We start from the raw sequence: 25,151 nt of genomic DNA, 5'->3' as shown, positions 1-25,151 counted from the left end.
GAAGAAGAAGGGAGCAGGGACGGACGGAAAAGGGGGAAATGACTGGCGACTGTGTGGGAAGAGAGAGAAGAGAAGAGAGGAGAGGAGAGAGAGGAGGGGCTTAAAAAAAGTATGAACTTGTGCATGATTTGGCTGCAGGAAGCATTAAGAAGGGAAAAGACTGCAAAACAGGACGTGGTACACGCACTCGTTCACAGGCGTCAGTGTGGACACAGTCGCCTTATGGAGACTCCTTTTTCTTCTCCTCACGTTTTCTCGTGCGCTCCTTCACTCCTGCGACTTGTTGATTAAATCGGGAGCTTGAACGGAACGCGTGCTGCGTCTCACTCACTCACTTCTTTTATTTTCTCTCTCTCTCTCTTCTCTTCTCTTCTCTTCTCTCTCACCCCTGTGCGTAATTTCGGACCAGAAAGGCGACATCACAACAACATTAGGACGAGGACTCGGCGCAGATCAGGAGGAAAAGTGAGGGAAAATGAAAGGCGTCCTGGATTTCTGCTTGGTTTTCTTCATGCTCACGCACTCTCCCGGCGCGCTGTCCCTGTCCACACGTAAGTTGCACACAGATGTCCATCGACGCACAAGAGTCGTGGTCTTGCTCGGGGAAGGGTTTTCTGTGTCTGTGCTTCTGCGCTTCTGCTTCTTTATTCCTCCACCTTAAATCCATGTGTCACCCAAAGGTCTCAGTGTAAACTACTGTGCTGTAGTTGTAACACATGATTTGTACAATCACAACATATAAGTCAATGCAAACATCAGGAAAACTTGACTGAATACTATAGGAAGTGACAAAAAAATGAGCTTTTGCCATAAACAATGAGCGATATTATCCACTTAGAGTGATGTGAACACTTAAAGTGCAAAAAGTGCCTTTTTGAAGGTGAATTAAAACGATAAAGTACTTTTAAACGTGATACAAACACTAAAAGGTATTATAATATTAAAGGAAGTGATATCATATGGAGCAAAAATAGGATGTGTCAGTAATAAAGAAAATGATAGTAATATTAAATGATATATAACATGAAAACATTACAAAAAAACCCTGATTGGATATTATAGGACATAATATGATATTGAACCAATTGTTATTACCTTTATTAATAATTTAAAAAAAAATTGTAATGATGTTAAATGGTAAACAAAAACACACTACAGTAGTGTCAGGAGTCATATTTACTATTTTAAGCGTTCTATGTGGTAATACTTTATATGCAAATACTGTCAATAATGTAGTACACAATTTAAATTCCTTTAAATATATTACATTGTTCCCCTGGGTGAGGTCGAGGGTCATCGAAACATTAGATCAACAAAAACAAACAATGAGAAACATTCATCAGTTAATACTGTATGTTATTTTATTTTTTATAAAATATGTCTTCAATGCAAAAAAAATCTTCCCTTAAAAAGCTGACTTACATAAGAAGAGGCCACACTGGATCCACCCAGGCTGATCTCTTGACACTCTGGAGAAAGGACACTGCCACTGTGTCCACCTGACAGCTCGTGTTATTGATGTGGAGCTCAGTGGTCGTTTCCCCCGCAGAGAGAGAGCTCGTCTCCCGGGGGGCTGGATTTCAACAAGTCGGGCCATAATTCGTTTAACACATGGGGAGCAATGGGGGCTTTTACACGGACCGCAACAAAGCAGTGACATCACTTTCTAGGGTTTTGGAGAATGTTAACCGGCAGCTTAAAGGGATAGTCGAGGGTTTTTGGGTGTTACGTACAGTGGACAGTGTTCAGGGAGGAAGGCAGAGCTGGTGTTTTGGTGTGAGTGACGACAGCAGCGAAAACATTTAGGAGCATCTGGAGTAGACTCAGAAGAGTGTGATGTTCTCGGTCAACCCTTAAAGAAAGAATAAGCCAAACACAGCCGATCTGCTGCAGTGCAACACAATCGATTAATCTGTCGGTTATTTCTTCGATTAATCGAGGAAAACTGTGTTTTGTCCACAAACCAAAATAATTCAGTTTGAATGATTTCTAGCAAAGAAATGAAGAAAATATTCACATTAAAGAAGCTGAAAAATCACAGGAACTGGTTTCTTTAGAAAACACTCAATTTTATCAAAATAGCTGACGATTAATCGAGTAATCGTTTCAGCCCTAAATGAATCTGTTGATTACTTTTCTGGTTAATTGATTCATTGTTTGATTTCTTTGTTATATGGAGCAAAGAAATCAGAAAATATTCACATTTAAGAAGCTGAAAAATAGGAATATGTTTTTAGGCCTCTCTGTCTGACGGTATAATAATCCTGGGTTTATTTTTTTTAACAGGGTTAAAAGACTTTTCCTCTGCCGTCTACATTCACACCAAAACAAACGCCTAAAGTGGTTCTCTGCACAGACGTCTACTGACTCAGACTAAAGTACCTCATGCACCCTTTCTGCAAGAAGAAAAAAAAAACAATGAAACATCACTTTAATGCACAGTAACGTAAATAAATCAAAGTTACATCCGCTCCCCCCGTTAAGTGTGTGGATTAGTTTTTATGGTGAGCTCACTGCTCTCCACAGACGGAGGAATCGCCTGTTATCCATCCTGTTTGAAAGGCGCTAATAAAAGAAAGTGCACTTGCTACAGGGGCTTCAACGAGACAGTGGGCTTTGATCTTAACCTGCGTCGCTGTTTATTACGCAGCCTAACTGGTCATTAGTGTTTTATTCACTGTAATAATGGACGGTGATTCCCCTTCACTCAGCGCGCTGTGGTTTTACAGATGCCGCCGAAATAAAACAAGTTTAAATTATGAACTTTCGTAACGTATAATTAGCTTTAAGTGCGGCTCACGATCCCATCAAGTTAAAACTTTACATCTATTACCAGCAAATAGAAGGGTAATTACGTTGGATGTCATTTCATAAATGCATAAAAGCGAACCCAAGACTTTTTATTGTGCGAGTAAGCGTCTTGTATTCAGCGTCTCCTGCCTGTTTGACTGGACATGTGACTTAGATAATCTCTTCTCTCTTGCATCAGATAAACTCCTAAAAAAGTAAACATGCAAAGGCAAACAAATAAACAAAGAGTAAATAAAAAAAAAGGGAACATCTCTCCGCTCTCTCTCCTCGACCTCGTTTCAGATGGCTCTGCATGGCTCATTGTCACTAAATGTTGCGTGACTTCTTCCACTTGGCTGGGCCCTCAAAATGTTCCACATGTCCTTGTACGACAGACGGGGAGATCTAGGCTTTATTTGACCTGTTGCAAGGACGAGTGCCGGATATATTGTAAAGAAACACGCAGGGGGACGTCATGTGTCTTGTGTGTTTTCAGTCCAAAGACTTCCAAAGATGAAATGCTCTCCCTCAGTCGAGGTTGTACCAACAACTTAATTTGTCCGTCTCTCGCCACGATCCTCGCCGTGCTTCACGTTCTCAAACAAATACGATTTTACAATCCGTCCCCTCGTCTGAGCGTTGTCGAGCAGAGACAATAAACAGCAATAATTGTGTCTGTCTCACTGGTGTTTGAACTGTGGAGGAGGGAGGAGGGGGGGGGCTGTTAGACGGCTTCACACCCAGCGCCAGGGCAATGTCTCGTTCCTCAGCGGCTGGAATACATAAACACTGCTTGTTATTCAGCTGGATCCGCATATTATCGGCTAATCACGACCCCCCCCCCGCACCTTCGGTCCATCGTATCCGGTGACAAAGACAACCAGCTCTCTGTGTGTGTGCTTGTTTGTCTTCGTGTGTGTGCATAAAAGCGACGTGTGGAAGCTCACGGTGGAGTTATGGTGTAGATGTTGGTTTTCGGAGATGCAGCTGTATGAACTTCGTGGAAGGCGGCTCCTTTCATAAAAGGGACCACACAGTGTCTGTTAGCGCAAGGTGGCTGGCAGCGTAGATGTGGCCCCAGGCGCCGACGTGTAGTGGTCTGACAAAGTGTTGACAATCTCACTCACTGCTCAGTCTGTGCCTCATAGAAATCACTTCACATACATGCAATGGTGTTGATTTTGTAGCGCGTCGTCTAATCAGATGAAGTGCGTTTTGTTAACCCTCCAACAAAAATAAATCACAACGACAAAAACTGCTCATCTCTCATTCAACTTCAAATCGCAACGTATGATAGATGATGATTAGTCATATAATTGGGTCGTGTAACCACTTAAGTACGGTGTTTACAGAATGTTTAACTGTTAATAAAAACTGAAAAACCCCAGAGGGACAAGAACAGATGTACAGAATTACTGTAAGACAAGTGAGAAAAAAAAACATATTTAGACAAGATCTGATTAAAAACAGGAAACAACAAACTCTAGAATTTATAAAAAAAAAAACTCTACTTCATCTCCTCACAGCTCATACGCCGCATTATTGACATCCCATCACTCCCACGTGATTAATTCCTAATATTTCAACATATTCTGATCAAGTGTCAACATAACCTGTAGACACTTGATCCCGTTGCACCGAGCCTTTTAAAACGGCGTTATCATGAAGCACATTGCATTTTGAAACTCTGGAAACATCATGTTTGACCTATGAACCTATGAGCGATTATTCATCTCATGAATGCAGTCATTTAGATGCTAAACCAACCTCGGTCTCAATTATTAATGCATGAACAGCGACATCATTGATGATTGCTTTCAATTTTTAGGGTGGGTTTGGGATTGGGCGTTTGCCTCCAAATGCCCGTAAAACAGATTTACTGTTGAAAAACGCTGCAAGATCCTACAGTACCCAGAATGCAACTGAACAGTGACCCACAGCCATGTCTAATAAGTACATTGTGGACACTGAAACGTAACACTAAGAAAACGTTAGCAGGTTTTTCTGCGAGCATTAACGTCACGTGACACTGGGATTGTGCTTAATTTGGATTGTAATATATTTACGTTTACATTTATATTCATTTATAAAAGAACATAGTTAAAGGTCCAGTGTGTAAGAATGAGTGACAAGATGGCTGCCTCTGTTTCCCAAACTTTCTATATGGACACCCACTTTTTTAAAGATCACCCAAAGAGTGAATTGGAGCATCATTTATGGCCATTCATGTAACACCTAAAACTATTTAACCTGGATTAACAACCAGTCAATGAAATACTATAAGGTTTAGAAAAAGCTGCACATTTTTTGGGGACCAAAGAAAATCTCCTGCGACCCAAGCTTTGGAAACCACTGGCCGAAAGCCCAAATAAAAAGCTTATATTTGGAGTGATGATACCATTTCTGCCAATAAACCATCCTAGATGTTACACACTGGACCTTTAACATTTAAACATAGACATAGCCGCTGCTCTGGTAGCTCTGCTGTTGCTCATTGTTTCAAAAAACATGCATGCATGCGTAGAGGATTTTCCAATTCAAATTTTAAAAGGATCCTACATATTAGAGGAGTCCTTCTAAATATGTGGTCTTTCAAGGATTTGCACTTGATTTTGACAGGCAACCTTTACCGTGACGATATCCTTATATCTATATCTATATTATCCCATCTCCTCCTGCCCTCCTCCAGATGTAGCCATCATCTACCCCCAGGACCCCGTTCTTCACATGGGGTCCAACCTGACCGCCAGCTGCTGGGTCCACCCTGACCTCGGCATCCATGCCAGCTCTCTGTTCTGGACGCTCAATGGTCAACAGCTGCCCAACTCCCACTACCGAGTGCTGAGCCCGACCAACCTCAGCGTCACTCTGGTCGGACTCAACGCCTCCAAGCAAACGTCCGGGGATAATCTGGTTTGCCACAACCACAAGGGACACATCTTAGCTGGCTCCTGCCTCTACGTTGGGAGTAAGATGAAGTTTGTCAAAAGTTTTACTACCTTCCTAAGTATTTTTCATTACGTAGCTCAGGATATTTATTCTTGGAAGGCCGCCGTGCCTGTACTTGTCTCTGAAATTGTGACAAAGAGAAAAGTCAAAAGGAAATAGCAGTGAGGAGAAACAACAACAGAGAGAATGCAGTGGGTAGATTTGTGTCCCTGGTGGCCGTATTTTATGTTTAGTGTTCCTGCCTGAAGGCCCAGTGAGAGGCCTCCATGAGTGTATGTCACTGTGTGATGCTTTGACCACCTGTGTGGTCCATTATTCGCACTATCACTCATAGGGCGTGGGTCTGACATTTTACACACACACACACTCACACACACAGCTACCCTTAAGATACTGCATAGAATTCCAGCCTAAACAAAGCGTTAGCCCTCATAATCAGTTAATGTCTAACCCTAACCATGAGCTAACCGTGACTCAAATCTTAGCCCTAAAAGTTAAACAGTTCCTCAGAAATTAGGTTCTGCCTCATTTGGGACCAGGTTTTGGTCTCCATGAGGACTACTGGTCCTGACAAGGTCACCGTTACATGCACAGAGTTGTACTTTGGGTGTTGTATGTCTAATGAGACAGCTTTATAAAAACCCTAAAACAAATCGGATTGTGTCCGGACTTGAACTAAAACACTTATTGTTAACGTTTTCTTTTTCCCGAAAGTTTACTGATGAGGTTAATACGGTGGTCTATACCATTATCTGAGAGGTAAACATAATATTACAGATCCAAATTGTAACAGTTGGAGACACTGAGTCGTGAGGCTGCAGATTGAAACAAATGGAAGAATATTCCCCCCCGTTTCCTGAGCGTGTAACGGAACTACGGTGGCCTTCACGTGCCAGAAAGCATGTTGTTCTTCCTTAATTCAGTTTTTTTTTTTATTTGGGCTGTTGTAGAAACATGGTGGCGCATAATGGTGGCTGTGAAAACCCAACATCTTTTGTATTTTAAAGCATTTATACACTTACGCAAACAAACATATGGCTAGTATATTCAATTTCTCCAAATAAACCCTCGTGAATGTTACAAACAGGACATTTAAGGCTAAACGACGTCAAAGACTTGGACGATTTGCCACAGTCCAGCATTTAAACCCCTGTAAAACCTGATATTTGTTGTGCAGATTAAATAAACAGGATATAATGTGTTAGTTAGTGAGCTGTGGTGGGGGCTGCTGGGCAGATTTTACCCGACGACAAAACAAGAAGAACAGTTTTCCTTCTGTTTCCATTATTATTATCATCATGGGGGGGGAAGGTCCATACTTTTCAAAATGGCAAGCTGTAATAGTACCCAGAAAAATCAAACCAAAACCAATTGTATTGTTCTACGATGTACGACTATAGTTTTTGCCAGCATTTCTTTCATGCTCACTTAGTGTAGAAGCACAGCAACATGGTCCAACAGACCAACGAGCACAAGCAGTCATGATCAAAAAGGTTGTAAACAAGGCAGATTATAGAAACCACATTATTTGGAGGTAAAAAAAAAAATCGAGCACAATGCTGGTTACTGCTCTGCATAGGAAACCCCAACTACACAACCAAATCACACGACAGTCCACTTGTGGAGTGGAAGGGGATTTGGAGGGGGTCACAGGTTCAAATCCCGGGACAGTTCAATGATTGCGGTGCCCCTGAGCAAGGTGCCCAACCCCCATTGCTCCCTGGGTGCCACACACTGCTCCTGTACCAAGTTTGTGTGTGTGTGCTCACAACTGTTGTGTAAACAGGATGGGTTAATTAGTTTGTGTGTGTGTGTGTGTGTGTGTGTGCGCGCAACTAAAAATGAATTATTACTCAACGAAATATGTTCACAGACAAGATATTTTTGGGTTATTATTTTGTGTAAATGTTTGTTTTCTCCATCTACGTTTATTTAAGAGGGGTTCTAAAATCTCACCAGTCAACTCCTGATTATATTACTATCAAAAGGGATGGTAACTAAAGCCACCTACATGATATAATGAGCTATACCACAAATTAGAGCTGCAACTAATGTCCATTTTCATTACTGAAAGATCCGTCTGATTAATTGATAACTCGTTTTGTCCATAAATGTCCAGAAGATGTTGATGTTGTTGATGTTGGTGTTTCCCTAATGTCAAAAGGATGACTGAAAATACTCATATTAAAGAAGCAGACGTCAATGAAATTAGAAATAAACTCAAAATACTTAGTTGGAGACTGATTCAGTCTGCTCTATTAGCATTTTGAAAATGTGCGCTCTCTCTCTCTTTCACACACACACACACACGTTACAGCTATCCTTGTCAGGACTCTGCATTCATTTTAACTTACTCACAGACCCAGTATTCCCCAACCTCAACTGTAACCAGTCAGCCTCACGCTAACCTTAACCCTGAACCACAATCATCTTAACTTTAACCAGTGACTTAAAGACCAAGCTTTTAGTCCCCACGAGGACCCCTGGTCCACAAAAAGTCCTAAAGAGGTAGCAACAAAAAATAAGCACAATAAGGTTTGGGATCCTAATCTCTGTGCGACACTGGTGTTGAGCACCATGTGTTCTGAGAGGAGAGGAATGTTGGCAGGGATCCTGAGTCTGACCAAATCAGACTCAACACACACACAGCAATTAAGAAAAAAAGACCAATTTCTGAGGAACATCACTAGTGGGTGAATTACACTCCAGAAGAAGAAAGTGAAGTAATGGTTGGAGGTAACTTTGCTCTCTCACTGACTGATGCCCTCCCTCCCACCTTAATTCCTTTCTCTTCCCCCTGTCATTCTCTTCTCTCTCTTTCTTTGTCTTTCTGTGTGTCTCCCTCCTTCTTACACTTCCTCTTCATCACCGTCTTCCTCCGTTTTCTACCTCCCTGTTTCTGTCCCAGTGCCTCCAGAGAAGCCGGTCAATTTGACCTGCTGGTCCAGGAACACCAAAGACCTGACTTGCAGCTGGGCCCCAGGGGGAAAAGGAGAGACCAACATTAGTACACAGTACACACTCAAGTACAAACTCAGGTATGTACACACACACACACACACACACACACTGCAGCTACACTGAGAAAATGCACCATAAAGTTAATAAAATTACTTTTTCTATTCATAATAATGAAGTTATTTCAATCCTGGTGTATTTTTGAACACAGCCGGAATGTTTTTCATGCTACAGCGAACATGGAAATACAACAAAAGAGCGACGGGTGGTGTCTATTTACAGTCGAGTCAAGCCGCATTAAAACGGAGCTTTAATGGAGTCAGTCAGCGCACGAGAATTACAACTGCGATTCGGTTACGTTTGCCGTATAACAAAATAAATACATAAAAAAGCCTTACTTACTTACCTTACTTACTAGGAGCGTCACCTGAAACTGGCTGCGGCTGCTCACGCGTCTTTATTTTATAAACTGTACGCCAAAACAAAACTCAAAAAGGAAAGAAATGCCAAAAATGTCCGTTGTTTTTCTTTTCAAAGATAATTTTTATATTCCCAGCTCAGGTCAGCACTCGCTTCAGTGGAAAAAAAAGAAGAAAAAAAAACGACTATTAAGTCCACAGTTATTTGATACTGCTGATTATCAGGCTGATAAAATCACAGTCAGACTGGATTACACGCACGCATCATTTCCATTAAATTCCTTGTAATTCCTAGTAATCTGAATCCGTGAATGAACTATGAAGAAACTATTAGAATGTCTAAGTAGTAAACACAATTATGTCATTTGAAATGGTAATTATTGCCGACAAAATTCAGTTGGCTTTAGCAGAAATAAGCTTTTTTTTTTTCCTGTGGGGGGGCAGCATTACATTTCCCACTCTACAGCTTGTCGCAAATTATTTGAAAAAAAAGCAGCTAATTTCAGCTTCATGAGTTAATAACACTCTGACACACTAGCTCTGATGTCAAGTAAATAATTTCATGGTGCGAAAACTCCAAATTTTTGGTGCCAATTTTGTCCTTTTTAGATATCTTCAATTACACAATGACATTGTAGATACTTATCTGAAAGTGGAATTAGATATACACACACACACACACACACACACACACACAGATATAAAGCCCATGCACATGTAGTTTTGACTAGTAAAATTCAGTCACAATGAAACTATGACAAGTCAAAATGATGTCACAGATACTGTATCTGTAATGGTAATTCCAGTGAGTCAGACTTGGTGTTTAAATGTAAATGACATATTTAAATAACCAGTACCTATGTATATGTATGTATATGTATGTATATATATCTTTCCCTTTGCCGGGGGAAAAGCAGATTTGTCTATAAAATAGATTTATTGCACAAAATAAACAAGCATAGCAGCTTTTTCAGTATACTATATTAGTCGTCAGTCATATCGGCAAGAATAATAAACTTTATTTGTATAGCACCCTTCATACAAGGATTGCAGCTCAAAGTGCTTCACAATAAAAGGAAAAATCAAATAAGACACAACACAGGGTGGAATGAAAAGGAAAAGTATAAAGTCAAAATGTAAAAACCCTGTTTTAACTTTGAGATAAAACAAAAGATGCAAATAAAACCATGTAAGTTAAACTAAAAATGCAAGTATAACACAACACAGAGCGGAGTAAAAAAGTTGAAGGCTAGAGTAAAAAGATAAGTTGTAAGTCTTAGAAATATCTAGATCTTTGATAATATTGTGCTTCCTTACTATATTGTGGTGACTGTCTGCTCAGGACAGTTTAGTTTGGTCGTGTCCTCCATTTTCACAACAAAAGAACACATCATCACTGACGGTGCCCTCTGCTGGACCAATGCTGTGATTACTTCAGACAGTCTGATGCTGGTCTAGACTGTATTTCCTGAACTTGACTGTGTTTTTAAGGTTCGGATTCGAGCTCCACACAAGTCCCAATAGTCTTTGTATACATAGCTCTGACTCCACGAACGCTGCTTCAACATGTGGAGAAATCCAAAAGGTTGACAAACCTGTCGTACCTCGTTATGGCTGCTGAGCGCAAGGGTTTAGCGAACGGTCAATTGTTAGCATTTCTGAGTAGCCCAAGATATTCTGAAAGTTACAACATGTAGAGACACGCAGTCACAATAAGCCTGTGAATGAAGGGAGCGCAAACCAAGAGAAACATCGCGCCGCTGAAACAATTCAGACATCCAAGTTGCACAAGTTCCTTTTCAAAATCGACAAGTTTCAAGACATTTTTTAATGATACTGACATGTCTCCGAAAAAGCACCAGTGGAGCTGGAAATGAGACAAGATACATTATGTCTTTGGCAGACGAGACTCAAAGAGTAACATCAGAGGTAGCCAGAGGGTGAAAACCTTTCAACCGTAAAAAAGTCAAATTTCATGAGAATTAGGAAAACAGGTTTTCTGGAACAATGTGTTTTTTCATAAATGACTTTCAGATGTGATGTAAGGAATCCGTTCACGTATTTTTTATTAGTAAATCAGCAATTTGAAAACATCAAGAGAGAAGTGACTCGACGTGCATTGCCCACAGGCGTGTGAACTGCATGCAGATCTCTAATGGGAGTCAAATTAGTGTGAATAAGCACTTAATAAAACCACGAGTGCCAGAGACACTGTGAACTTGTAAAACAGCACCATGCATGCATTATTCAGAGGGGGTGGGGGTTGGAGGGCTTGAATGTTTGCCAGGATTTGTTTCAGTATTTACCGTTTTCCTGCCAGGTGGTATGGGAAGGAGAAGGAGTGCGAGGATTACACTCACACGCAGCCGTACTCCTGCAGCATCACCCGCGACCTGCACCTCTTCACACCCTACGAGATCTGGGTGGAGGCTACCAACCAGCTGGGCCGGGCTACCTCTGATGTCATCACCCTTGACATCTTAGACGTGGGTGAGTGTGTTTACCCCCCGAGGCTGTAATCTAGGAAAGTGGAAGCCAATCTTCAAAAATGAGACAACACAGGCTTTTATTTATTTTGATTTTACGGCTGTAGAATTGTCAAAGAAATGAGTGAGTGCCCCTTTTTCCAAGATAACTTCCACGTTCTATATCTGGCAGTTATTCAACCGTTTTTTAAAAATAATTATGGTACTGAGAAGCTGACGTCACAAACGTGTGATTGGGCGGTCGTGCTGCGGACGTCCTGCGGGGCTACCGTAATGACAAGTATATGAGCCTAAAGCTCTATTTCTCCGCATTCTGGTATCCGTCCATCCATCCATCCGTCCATGTACTACCGCTTTATCGTCCACATGAGGGTCGCAGAGGGGGTGCTGTGCCAGTCTCCGCTGATGTAGGGTGAAAGGTGGGGTCACACCCTGAGCAGGTCGCGAGTCCATCATTTTTGAATTTTCTAGATATCACATACTGACTAGGAGTTACGGTAATGAGAAGTACACGAGCCAAATCCTGTTGGCGACTACAGGACGGTAATAGTCGTGTTTTATCAATATTAGTGTGACAGTATTTGATAAGTATAAGAAAAGCACTCACTCTAAGGTCGATTGTGGTGAATTTCTCATCTTTACTATTTCACGTCATTGCCAGTGATTTATTTTTGAAGTGCCACAAGGGGGAGCCTGCATCTTTCCAGTTATTCCAAGGCCTCGTGATTTATAACGATATTATTTCTTTGTGGAACTCACAAAACAGTTTTAGTGAAATATTTGCAGACAATTCAGACCCATTCACACCACAAAAAAAACCCAAAACGGTAAAAGTTGTAACCGTATGGTTCGAGTATGTGATATTAGATGAGATAGCAGAAGGGCCTCAGTGAGAGTGTTACCTGTAACCTGTGAGACAGACAAAACAAAATTCTCTTCTTTTGCACATCACCAGTTTATTAATTGACAGGTTATAGCTTGTTTTTAATCTGCACAATGCCTTTGTATCACATCATCAATTAATATTTCTTAGAAGTTTGTACACCAGACTTTCTCCTTAGTTTGGTGTGCTTATTGTGGACACTATGGATACGGAGCATGTGACCGTGGACTGATTCTCAACATGAAAATGACACTCAAATTCAGTTTTGAGTGGTCTTTACTTATCTTAACTCTGTGAGAAGTAAAGTGCTGAGCCACTTACAGAAGAAGAAGAGGATTACTGTCCGTGGTTCTTTTCTAGTTCCGTTCATCACCTCAGATTTATCGTGTGACCCACAGATTGAACCGCGGATGACTGAAGCCTCAGCCCCGCATAAGCGTCTCTAAAATGTCAACTCTTTTATTCCCTCAGGCACGACTTTGGCTCGAGTTCCGTGGCCTCCGGCTTTTGGCGAAAAACTGTTTGCAAGCTCTCACCCAGCCTCGCGCTGATGGGAAGTGAGCAGTGTTGCCTTTTAAAGCTTTGTTATGTGGTCGGTTGCTTAGCTTAGTGCGGTTTAGGCAAACGGAGCATGAAACGAGACCGAATTCTGTTCTGTCATTATCACACACACACACACACGTTCCCACACCTGGACAGACGTAGATGGTGATACACGGAAACGCCCTCGTTTTTAATGAGCTAATTTTCTTAATATTAACGCTCACTGTGACTGGACACACATACACACACAGAAAAACAGTCTCTAATCCCCTTTTATGTAGTGCTGGAATGTTCCCTGACTGATCCTTGAATCTAATCCTGTCTCTGAGCGGACTGTAGACCCCAGAGGCCTGAGAAGTTTGGGCTTTGAGGCTTAAGGCTCACACCTGACATAATACAACCTGATTAGTTTGGAAGTCTTCACCTGGTTTACCCCGAACATGCTCCTAAAGATCTCGAGGAAATGTGCCATGAGAGCAACGTATAGAGTTTCAGAGGCGAACACGTCACTGGCAGGGAAACAAGTGTCCATCAAACGGTAATCCTTTCCGCTCCCTAATGTATGCATGCACGCATGCACGCACACACCTGTTTACACATCCCGAGGGCAGGGCAGGGCCTGGTAACAGTATAGAAACAGAGAGACGCGCCGGGTGTGGGCGGTTTCTGGACGGCGTGTCGGTGCTTTGTTACGCTCGGGTTGCCCTCGCTGAGTCGTATCCACAACAACAGCAGCGAGCATGTCATAAAACACGGCAACCACACCTGCGTGCTCGGGCTGCCGTGAGTCACTCGCGTCTACGGTCATGTCCAATCAGTTATGAAGGCGAGGCCAGAAACACCTCCACTTTCCCCGCTGCATACCTCATTCACGGGGAGTCCTGTGAATGGAGAGGCCTGAGGCAGTTTTGTGTTGATTTGTCATCGTGGAGATGAGGTTAGCGCTTGGGAATGACGACATACAGTATGTCAGATGATTCACCTGCACTTAGTCACGTTTCATTGACTTCTATTCAATTCATCTCAATTTTCCATTCTATTTTTACATATTAAGCATGTATGGATTGGAGTAATTTTACTTTAGTTTAAATTATCGTGTGCCTTAGAATAATGTTAATAAAGTACAATAAAACACACAGTTAATATTAGAGATTATATATAATATTATTCAAAAGCGTGTCTGCTCTTAGTTACAGGTAATAACGCCAGACATCTTATCTGAAGTAAGGAATGTGTTGGCAAGACATTCACAGCAACACTGTCTGGAGGCATTTTATTGAGTAAATGAGCAGAAAGTGAAAAATTATGGGGAAGAAAAAGAGGATTTTGGTCAAGAAAAGTTATTCAAATGGCTAAAATCGATCCATTATCATCAGTCAATGGATGTGTTTGTCTGAAAAAACAAGTATTCCAACTACACATTCACTTTTTTTTAATCATATTCTCGGGTCAGTAATTTAAATGAAGTGAAGAATACCTTTCTTTCTCTCCACCTAATTGAACTAAACCCCCTGCATGTCTCCATAGCTACCATAGATGGATTATCAGATGGACCTGTGGGAGGGGGGGGTCTCAGGCCCCAGGGCCAAAAGGTCAGGAGGTCAGAGAGTTTTGTTTGAAGTCCCTACTAATATTTCTCCTGCGGAAGTCAGGGAGCTCGGTTAAAAGACAAAATTGACCACGAAAAGATGCAAAAACTGCCTCAAGGAGATGAAAAATCACTTAAATAACCTGGGAAAACCACTGAAATCTTTTTTCAGTGCAGGCAGGTGGATTCAGTGTGTCTGTATATTTGTTCTTGTAGGTGCATGGGAACACCTTTCTTCATAACCCATCCTAAATCCTCCTACTGTAACGTATTAAAAACAAATATTATTCTAAGAGAGGTTGGCTCAGCCGTTATACTGGGGCTCAACTCTTTTTTAAATCAAGCATGAGTAATAATAAAAAATTGTATCTCGGAGAAAGTCTTTGCTTCCTCTTAAACTCTGGAGTGAATGTTTCCCATTCTCTTCGTCACACACGCCCCCCCCCGCGGGGTCGCCGTGTTTGTTTACTGGTGAAGGGACAGCATTATGAAAAGGAACTGACGTCGATATCGGAGCGATCTCGAGAGCCTGAAAACAAAGCGCGAGGGAGGTTAAAATAATGGTCTGTCACCACATGTTTGTTTGTCGACAAAGATAATCACTGACAGATGAAAAAAAAAAACTCCCCTTCGGCTCACACAAGTCCACTCTTCACAAACTGGAGGCATCTAACCGCAGACCTCAGTCGACGCTGAACAATCCTTCAATGTGCTCCAACGCTCAGACGTCACTCCTACCACTTGTTTCCTGACCCTGCAAACATAACCTTAGGATGTATAAAGAAGCCCCTGATGTATGGACAGAACTGAAAATCTGGACCGTCTGTCCACCAGAGGTAGAAATGAACGTGTTAATGAGCAACATTAATTAAATTAATGGTGCTCATTCAACGCGGAGCCACAAACTGGGGTGGTTTTTTTCTCGATTTTAGACACTTTTGCCAGTTTGTGGCTCCATGAATCATCGTACGTTTCAGAAAAAGAAGATCAAATCAATGTTTTTACTCTCGCAATAGATCAAATCTCTGGTTATAACACAGTTCTGAAGTTTTCCTCGAATATGGGAGTGTTTTAGTGTCTTTTGGGTCTGTTCATGCTGTACTCAGCGACTCCCCTCAGCCGTGAGCCAAACCAATTCATAGCCGAGTGTAAAGTGTAAACATCAGAGTAACGGTGACAATTTAGAGACGCATATCAAGTTAGTGCGAGCAAGGATTATCACTGCAGCTTATCCATATTTTCATTATCTATTAATATGATGTTGAACTTCATCCATTCATCCACCTTCTACTGCCTTATCCTCCACATGAGGGTCAAAGGTCACTGGAGCCAAGCCCTGCCGATACAGGGCAAAAAAAAAGGGTGGCGTTTAACCCTTTAACACCGAGCGCATCGCAGACGACACGTTTGCACAAGTGCACTTTGCGTCACCGTAGTTACGCAACGATTTGTGTTACGGGGAAAAACTCTGAAAGCTGAGAACTACAACTGCAAACCTTTATGTTTTTCTTCATTTTCAATTGTTAAAACAGTATTTTAACATGCAGTAAATGGTAAAGAACCGCCAGAAATAGGAAGTTATTCTGGGAGAAATGGGCAGAATCACTTAGTAACAGACCAGACGGACATTTTGAGGGTTAACATACGAGGAGTAATTCATTTTCCTAGATATCAAAGTGAATTATTTGGTTTCCAAAGGTCCAGTGTGTGACGTGTAGAGAGACACAGATTATTGGTAGAAAGTGAATATACTACCCATAGGTATGTTTCTACAAGTGTATAATTGTTTTGAAATTGTCTCTGTAGTCTTGGAATCAGGATTTTATATTTACTTTAGGGCAAAGGCCTTGCTTTATCCATCCGTACAAACAGACAATATAGCCAGAGTGTGTGTTTGCATGTTGCAAGTAAACACTTATTAAGAAACGAAGAAGAGGAACATAGTCTTAGTTTCCTGATATGCTTTGAAAAGGAGGAGTGATAGGAGAAAATGTTACACCCTGGACCTTTAACTCACCACCACAATTTGTGGTCTGTATTTTTTGTTTTTATGCTCAAAGCCACTATTTCTTTTGATTTTTGGTGTTTTATTAATCCTCTCCGTCTTCCTGCAGTGACTACGGACCCACCGTCAGGTGTGACCGTGAGTCGCGTCGGTCAGTTGGAGGACCAGCTGAGTGTTCGCTGGGAGGCTCCGCCCGCTCTCAAAGACTTCCTGTTTCAGGCCAAATACCAGATCCGCTACAGACTGGAGGAGAGCCAGGAATGGAAGGTAAGGGACAACGGCCGGCAGTTATGAGGACAAATTCTGAGGATAAATCTGTCCTCTGCGTCTCCCGCACTCAAACAGACATACATCACCGCAGCACTGTCCCAGCTGTTTCCCATCCTCGCGCTGTAATCACCTCTAATCTGGGCTGATTGAGACCTCCTCTGCCAGATGAGTTAATAGTTAGAGCCGTCAGAAACTTTCATAAGTCATAAATCTGCAAGTCAGAAGAAAACACAGGTCAGCGCCACTGTGTATACCTCCACTTAAGCTCTTAATTAATGAAAAGTACAGTGTAAAACCTTTAGCCGCGCAGATGGTGTTACACAGAATTCGCTCAAGTCCTCTGGGTACGAGCGAAGATTGTCGAGTAATTGAGGGGGAATTACACAGATGTAATGTAAGCAAGTCTTTGCTCGCAAAGTGGAAAAAGGAACAGAAGGGGAGTGGAGAGGCGGCGGAGGGATGAGACCTAAACGGAGGAGGACTCCAGTCCAAGTGGCTTTAAGGGTTTGGTGGTGAAAACAAAACGCCATTTCCCTCAGAACAAGCCGTAATCATGAGGTCATGCTCAGGAATGGAGGGATACATCTTGGCTGCTAATGTCTTCAATATGGCCGTAAAAGCGCTCAGTGGTAACTTCTGCCGATTTGGCTTCCCCACGTCACATCATTAGCCCTCTGATGCCTGTAATTTCCATGTTCTGTTTTCTGCTGGAGTCGCTCTTAACAAGTGTTTACAGACGGAATGCCAGAGAGAAAGTGGGGACTATTAGACAAGATTATTAACGGTATGCGGTGTGTATGTTTCTGTCTCTGTATTAGTTTGTGTATGTTTGTGCACTCCTGCCTGTGTGTGTCCCGGGAATTTCTGGCTTTGTAATGAATAATAGAGAGCAGATTTTAACCCAGTGGGCACAATTACATTAAAATATTTTCATAAACATGCTGATCAGGACAGGAGCCACCAAACAATGTGGTGCGCATGCATGTTTAGGTCTGTACGCGGACTGCGGTTGTGTTTTCTACATCTTGATTTTTCCCCTTTGTTGCAGTTTATGCCCTGTGGTGTTTAATACTGCGGTCGGACCTCCAGCGCTCAGCTATTCCTCTGTTTGTGTCATTTTTTCCCCCCAAATAGGTGATGGATGACGTCGGGAACCAGACTTCTTGCAGACTGGCGGGACTCAGACCTGGGACTGTGTATTTCGTCCAGGTATCCATGTACACTACTGTGGAAATGTGTGATTGGCTATGATTGCAGATCAGATTTGATGGCATTTTCTAAGGAAATAGGTTCATGAGCCAATGCGATGCTCAGTTTTGGGGCCGTTACTGGGATCGAAACCACTGGATCAATCTGAGACGACCTTTAAAGCTTAAATATTGAGTACGTGTGCCACTGCCGTCATGTGACGACAACGTTCTTGGCTCGGTGTCTACTGTACGAGCCTGTGGGGGCAGTGTTATGATCTGGGGTTGCTTCGGTTGCTCAGGTCTAGGTTCAGCAACGTCATACGCATCGTGTTGCAAGATAATAACGCCAGAACTCATCACACTCAAAATGTGAAAGAATGTTTTCGGGGAGCATGAGACATAATAGTCACACGTGGATCGACCACCACAGCATCCAGACTTGTGTGTGATGAGCTGGAGAAGACTTTCATCATAAATACAAGATCCTGGCGAGAAAATGAACGCATGTGTGGATTGACATAAATGTCGTGACATTGCATAAGCTTATCAAAACAATGCCAGGGTGAACGCCTGTTGTAATCAAAGTCGAGGTGGTCCAACAGAATACTGGCGTGTGTAGAAGAGACTTTTTTGATGCAGCTGCAGCATTTTAACCGAGTCACGTTGTGGTTTTGTTTATTTCTTCCTTTATGCGAGCACGATATTTTTTGAGCATGATACGTTTATATCTTTATATCAGCACAAATGCATAATGTAAACATGACTGAAACAATTACTCGATTAATCTAACTATTTTGATCATCGATTTGAAGCGTTTTTCATGATTAAAACAAGATTTCTGATTGTTTCAGCTTCTTGAATGTGAATATTTTCTTTGTTTCTTTGCTCCATAAAACAAAGAAATCATTAAAAGTGAATCATTTTGCTTTGTAGACAAAAAAGAAGACATTAGAGAACATCGAATACGATTACTCGATTAATTGAGAAAATAATCGACAGATTAATCGATTAAGAACATAATCGTTAGTTGCAGCTGTAGTCTGATATGGGCAATCTCCTTCTTGATGTTTGGCTTTGCCTTGGTGCAGGTACAGGTGGATTACAAGGCTTAGTGTGGTAGTAAAATTATATATGAAAAGGTCAAAGGTCAGTATACAAGGCATTAATATAAGCAAAAAGTCACATGGGCTCTGTTAAGACCGTTCTCCTACACGTCACATAGCAAACTGATGATCACATTTTTGTCCACAAAGCCCTGAAAAACAATCTGATCTTAGTCACATCAAGCGGAAAATTCAGATATGAGTCACTTCGGCCTGGAAATGTGAACATAATATTCGTAACGTTTGTCCCAGTGGGTCTTTGTTTCCGAGTCTAAAACGCTGTGCACTCTTCTCCAGGTCCGCTGCAACCCTGTGGGCATCTATGGCTCTCGCAAAGCTGGGATCTGGAGCGAGTGGAGTCATCCCACTGCTGCGTCCACACCCCACAGTGGTGAGCGCACACTCACGCACACACACTCAAACACGAAATACATCTTTTGGTCCACTTTGAGGGGCAATTTCTGTCACTGAAATATTTTTCATATCACGGTGTACCACATATCCCGCAGTCCTCTCCCGCCTCTGGAAACTGGCAACCTCATAGAAGAAAAATTGTGCTATTTTACCCCTCTTGTTCAATCCTGAAGCCTGTTTTGCATTGTATTGGCAGTTTCATTCGGAGCAGATGCATCAGTTAAATCAAACCAAATCAAATTATTGTCAAACATTTCAAAATCAAACCAGACTTTTGAATGTGTACTGTTCCCGTTGCTGCACAAAGAAAGGATGAAAAGCCCAATAAAGTAGGCTGAATATGACTTTAATTGCCTGAAAACCTGTTGGTTGTTTCACGACTTGTGCCGTTTGCCCTACTGGATGTTACTGTATGAAGCTGTGGCTGCCTGTGGTTCCCGCTCGCCCGCCCCCAAAAACCTTTGCAAACAAACCGTTGAGTGAATATTATCGTAACAGATAGGATATATGGCCACAAGGATGAAGACACAAACTTCCTTCAAGGGTTTTCCAAGACCTTTCCATGAAAGTCAAGAATTTTGGCCCAAGCACCAGACTGATTAGCATTTGCATCATCAAGTGCCTGAATTTTCCATTGCTCTAAGTTCACATTAATATTGTATCCAGCACTGGCACGCACACACAGGGACACTGCACTACTGGAACAACTTCTGTTTAGCTCTCTCTCCTCTAACTCTGCAATGTACTGTAGAAAGTCCTTTAAATATTTGAAGTTCAACACTTGGAAAATGTTTGCATGACTCCACTATGTTTATCTACGATTCTTCAGGTACCAGCTTCTATGAAAGTTTACCTGAAAAGCACCAGATGAGCTTAAGAAATTCACAAACCATATCTTTAAATGAACGACATGCTGTATTGAAGAACTGAAACTAGTGAGCAGTACCTAAAATGTATTTTTCTTGAGTAAAAGCACAAGTATCTTACCAGAAAATGACTTTTGAAGACATTGAAGTCACTTTTTTTTAATAATATTAGTTAAGCAAAAGTCTTAAAGTATATTAAAGTACATTTACTGTAACAAAAGTCATTTTCTGACATAAAATGTGCTTCAGTTTTAGAAGTAGAAGTATTAAAAACATGAGGAGGCAGAATGGCTCATCATGACTAGTGTAATGGAATAAAAGTAAAAGTTGATAGAACTACAAATAACAAAGCAAAGTACAGATACGTGAATTTTGTACTTAAGTACAGTAACAAAATATTTGTACTTTGTCACATTACAACACTGCTAGTGACTGAGACTAACTAAAACTCAGTTAAATGATTACAAGCAGGCTCATTTTCTCATAGACAGGAACACATTTTGCCCCCTTAGGGCCACTGAAGAGAATACAGGTTTTAAGCACTTTGTTAAAACTGCTTTTAACAAAAACAACACATACAGTAGTAGAGTTGAGCATTAAGTCCCCCACACACACACACACACAGTCAGCGAGCTTGCATACCACACACTGTGCATTAGCATGTCATTTACACTATGAAACATCAGCATAGTAACAAAACATGTGTACTCACTTTTTTCCCCCGCTCACAGCTGTTGATACGGCGAGTGTCACGGCATGTTGTTATTGCGGCGGCCACGCTGTGCTCTTCTCGCAGGCATGAATGGTGTTGAATATGTATATCCACATCATTTGGAGGGAACAGCTTGTTCACATTCACCGGTTTAGTCCTCGTCAGCCCCAGTCGAGGCTTTGTCTCCACCATGTCCACGATGAAAGCTCCTTTTCCGGTCGGCCTCTGGGTCCAACGCGGGCTACACAAATCAGATGGCGGTCGCCCTCACCAACATCCACAACAAACTCTGCCTTTGTACCAGCTGCTGCTAAAAGAGGCCTTCACAGTCTCATGAGTTATTTGTGCCACATTCACACACAGACAGACAAATTCAACTGGTCTGCTTAGTCCCACTGTCACATCATAAACAGGATTGTGGCTGGTGCTGCTACGAGCAGTAGCTCGTCACTAGTAGCAGATGTTTCTGTTGGCACAACTGTCGCACAACTTCCAGGTTTCTTAATGATGTGAAAAACCCACTCATATGTCCATTTTTTTTTTTTTTCGTTTGCTTAAGTAGATGAAAACCTGAGGAAAGTGACCTGTAGCTGTTAGCTCCAGCTGAACACCTGTTGAACACAAAACAATCAGGAAGCACACAGGTGTTCCCGCTTAATTTTCAGCCAATCACAGGGCCTGTAGCATCACTGACCCTCACGGTGCATTCACTGACCTCCTGGAAATCTCATTAACAGTACAAATGTCATTGTTAACCCAAACTTGATACAGATTTAACACCCACTTTGCTTGATATGGCCCCCGCCTAAGGCCTGTCCATAGCGCCACATCAAGGTTATTATTTATTATTTATTTAAGGAACAATGCATGTTAATAAACATTAAAATGTAAATATGCCAGGTTATCGCTTGAGGCTAACTTTCACCTGTAGCTCCTTGGCAGGTTCTAATAGTTTTGGATTTTTGTTTTTAAAATGAGTTAGTTTTAATTAGTTTTTGTAAACACACAATTTAAACTCTAGTTTTTATTTTTAATCAAAATATCAGTCAACAAAAATATTTTTTCGTTATTCCGTTAGTTTCCGTTCCATGACTAGATCTGCATTTAAAATATATTACTCATAAATGTGTTTGAATAAGTAAGTGTTTCGTGTAGTGTGTTTTGAAGTGGAGCGCAGCGCTGCCCACATGGAAACATTGTTCAAACCAGTGAAGAAGAACAAGTAGGGAATGGCAGAGACAGTGGGAGAGTGGAGAGAGTTATGTGTTTACATTCTTTCTCTTATGTGACGAGCTTGGGAAATGGAGCGGTGAGCAGAGGAGTCGTCCCTTTGTTGTCCTTTGCTCTCCAGTTTCACCGTGTGATGTCACTAATTCTTACATCCTGGACTGTTGCGTGTACGAGTTTATTCTGCAAAAATGTTGTTCTGTTGTGCACTGTTTGGTGTGCAGTCTACATGACAATGATAAAGTCTAAGTTTATTAACCCTTAGTGCTCACACGGGCATGGATCTGTGCCGCAGGTGCACCCAAGGTAATTTGCCGTGGGAATAATACACAACTCCTTATATGGACATCCTGGGGGTGTGTGTTTATAGGTCACAAATGCAGTCTTTAAATAATGTGGTTTTTTTTTCGTCTTCTTATATGTTATTGAGTCAAAGTTATGATTCATTTTATATCGCATTTTTAGTTGTGATATAAAGTGGCAATAATTGTGCAGAAGTCACAAAATAGAGTGTTTTTCTTTTCGTTTGGTTCATAAAAACGAGCCAAGTGAACTTTGAACTGTGACGTATTTACACATTTCACTAATTCAATCCCATTTTAAACATTTTGAGCACTTTTTTCTAAGGTGTGTTTATGTAGTTGGTGAAAATGACCAGATTGTCTAGATTGTGCTGAAAAAAAAGGATGTAATACTGTACGTTTAAACATAGTAATGGGAAAGATCAGCCGAAATGCTTTGTGTTCTAAGGGTTAAGACACAACGAGATACAATAAACAATATTTTACCAAAGGTTGAAACTATTATTACCTCTATGACGCTCAGACCACCTACGCTGTGATTTTTTAAAAATCTGTTACCACTAAATACGACAACAAACCTGGAAATGATGATGTTCTCAAATGTCTTGTTTTTGTCCACAAACCAAAAATCAAAAAGTAATGTTTAAAATCACAGTTGAAATACATCACACTTCAAAGTTCACTTGGCTCGTTTTTATGAACAAAAAGAAAAGAAAAACGCTCTATTTTGTGACGTCTGCACAATTATTGCTAGTTTATATCTCTGCTAAAAATGCGATATAAAATGAATCAGAACTTTGACTCAACAACACATAAGAAGACGAAAAAAACAACACATTTTTTAAAGCCTGAATATGTGACCTATAAACACACACCCCCAGCATGCCCATATAAGGAGTTGTGAGTTAATCCCATGCCAAATTACCATGGGTGTACCTGTGAGCAGCAAGGGTTAAATGAAGCAGGAAAATTAAAACTGGAAACTGGAAAACATTCATATTTAGGAAGCTGGTTTCAGCTCTTCCTCTCCCTCTCTTCTTCTCCTGCAGAGCGCTTCATGTCGGGCTCCTGTGACTCCAAGTCCAGCGGCGACTCCAACTCCACCCTGCGGCGGGAGCTGAAGCAGTTCTTCGGCTGGGTGCGGAAGCACGCCTACGGCTGCAGCAGCATGTCCATGAAGCTGTACGACCAGTGGCGAGTGCTGATGCAGAAGTCCCACAAAGCTCGCAACCAGGTAGGTAAGCATCAATAATGCAGGGGATGACGCACACACAGACACCAGCACATATTCATAATGCGACCGCAGACACGCACGCAGACATGTGCTGTGCGCGCCGGCGTGCACGCAAAGTTAAAACAGTCGTCGTTTTATAAGAGCTGATGTGTAACAGATTCTGTCTTTTAATTTAGGTTCTCCAAGGGGATAAATCCTAGCACATGCTGCCTTCACAGGCACAAAACAAGTCAAGAAAAGAACTGAGTGAGTGTGATTTGTGTTTATGTCTGTCTCTGTGTGTGTGTGTGTGTGTGTGTGTGTGTGTGAGAGAGAGAAATGAGAAAGAGATTGTATTCATATATGGGAAATATAAAGACAATTTGTTCTGGACATTTTATGCGGATGACAGCAGTGAAACGAGAGAGGACATCCAAAGAAAAAAAAAACTGTGGGATATTCTTCCTTGAACGCGTCGAGTTGCTGCTTTTTGCCCGCGAACGTTTTGCAGTTGGGAAGGACGGAGGAGGCGAACGAGTCGTGGATCCTCCCCGGTGTCGGCCGTGGACGACGCTTGCTTTCACAAACATGGAAAACTGTAGCACGAATAACTGGGACGACAGTAGAGACGTTCGACATGTGCCTGCTCTGCGTGTGCACAGAGGAGGTCCACAACAGAATCTTTCCACGCTGACCTTTGTGAGTTTCTCCTGTGGATTCAAGGCACCATCTAGTGGCTGAACACACACGGACACTTCACTCAAAGCATTCCCTTTGCTCCTGAGAGAGAGAGAGAGAGAAGAGGAAATGAACAAATTATCATTCAGTATTTCTAATTCATGCTTTGTTATATACGTGGATAATGTGCCAAAACTGGTTCACCCAGGATTCCTCTGTTTTCTGAGTGACAGCATGTGACTGATGATGATGATGATGATGATGGTGTTTGGGTGTGGAAACTTTTCACTGCCTTTTTTTTTTCTTTTTTTTGTACTGAGTTGAACCAGCCATATTTAAAACTGTATAAAGTTATGTTTTATTTCTTAAGTTATGTTTAGTTAGTAAAGAAATATCAATGACTGAAGTTGTTATCAATGTCTAATGTTGATCTATAAAAAATATTGTCTGGAAAAAAACTGTTTGGAAATGACTTTTATGTTTTATGTTGTTATGTACATTACATCGCCATAAAACTTCATAATCCATAACTAAAGCTATAAATGCAGGCAAGAA

General features: G+C 41.5%; 1 protein-coding gene across 4 annotated transcripts; it reads left to right on the top strand.

Moving 5' to 3' along the window:
* crlf1a (cytokine receptor-like factor 1a) lies at positions 1–25,151 on the top strand. Of its 4 annotated transcripts, none has more exons than XR_006362050.1 (10): positions 1–551; positions 5,480–5,758; positions 8,648–8,777; positions 11,437–11,606; positions 16,731–16,888; positions 18,026–18,100; positions 19,482–19,575; positions 23,755–23,943; positions 24,116–24,185; positions 24,331–25,151. XR_006362050.1 is itself a non-coding variant. In XM_044048206.1 (10 exons), the coding sequence occupies exons 1-9, from the start codon at positions 476–478 to the stop codon at positions 24,137–24,139; spliced, it is 1,191 nt and encodes a 396-aa protein (XP_043904141.1). In that variant the 5' UTR covers positions 3–475; the 3' UTR covers positions 24,140–24,185; positions 24,331–25,150. The 4 variants fall into 4 exon arrangements, 3 of the variants coding, with proteins under 3 accessions (XP_043904142.1, XP_043904141.1, XP_043904140.1); XM_044048206.1 differs by having other exon boundaries at positions 3–551; positions 23,755–23,939; positions 24,331–25,150; XM_044048207.1 differs by having other exon boundaries at positions 2–551; positions 24,116–25,150.

This window comes from Solea senegalensis, linkage group LG16 (assembly GCF_019176455.1).
Source record: "Solea senegalensis isolate Sse05_10M linkage group LG16, IFAPA_SoseM_1, whole genome shotgun sequence".
NCBI classification, from domain to species: domain Eukaryota; kingdom Metazoa; phylum Chordata; class Actinopteri; order Pleuronectiformes; family Soleidae; genus Solea; species Solea senegalensis.
This window is presented reverse-complemented; position numbering and strand designations above follow the sequence as displayed.

Excerpts from the sequence above, each read along its gene's own strand:
- crlf1a (XM_044048206.1), top strand. The coding sequence starts at position 476 with ATGAAAGGCGTCCTGGATTTCTGCTTGGTTTTCTTCATGCTCACGCAC. Across the intron at positions 5,759-8,647 it reads CTCCTGCCTCTACGTTGGGA|TGCCTCCAGAGAAGCCGGTC; the intron begins GTAAGATGAAGT and ends TTTCTGTCCCAG. Across the intron at positions 23,940-24,115 it reads CCCACAAAGCTCGCAACCAG|GTTCTCCAAGGGGATAAATC; the intron begins GTAGGTAAGCAT and ends CTTTTAATTTAG.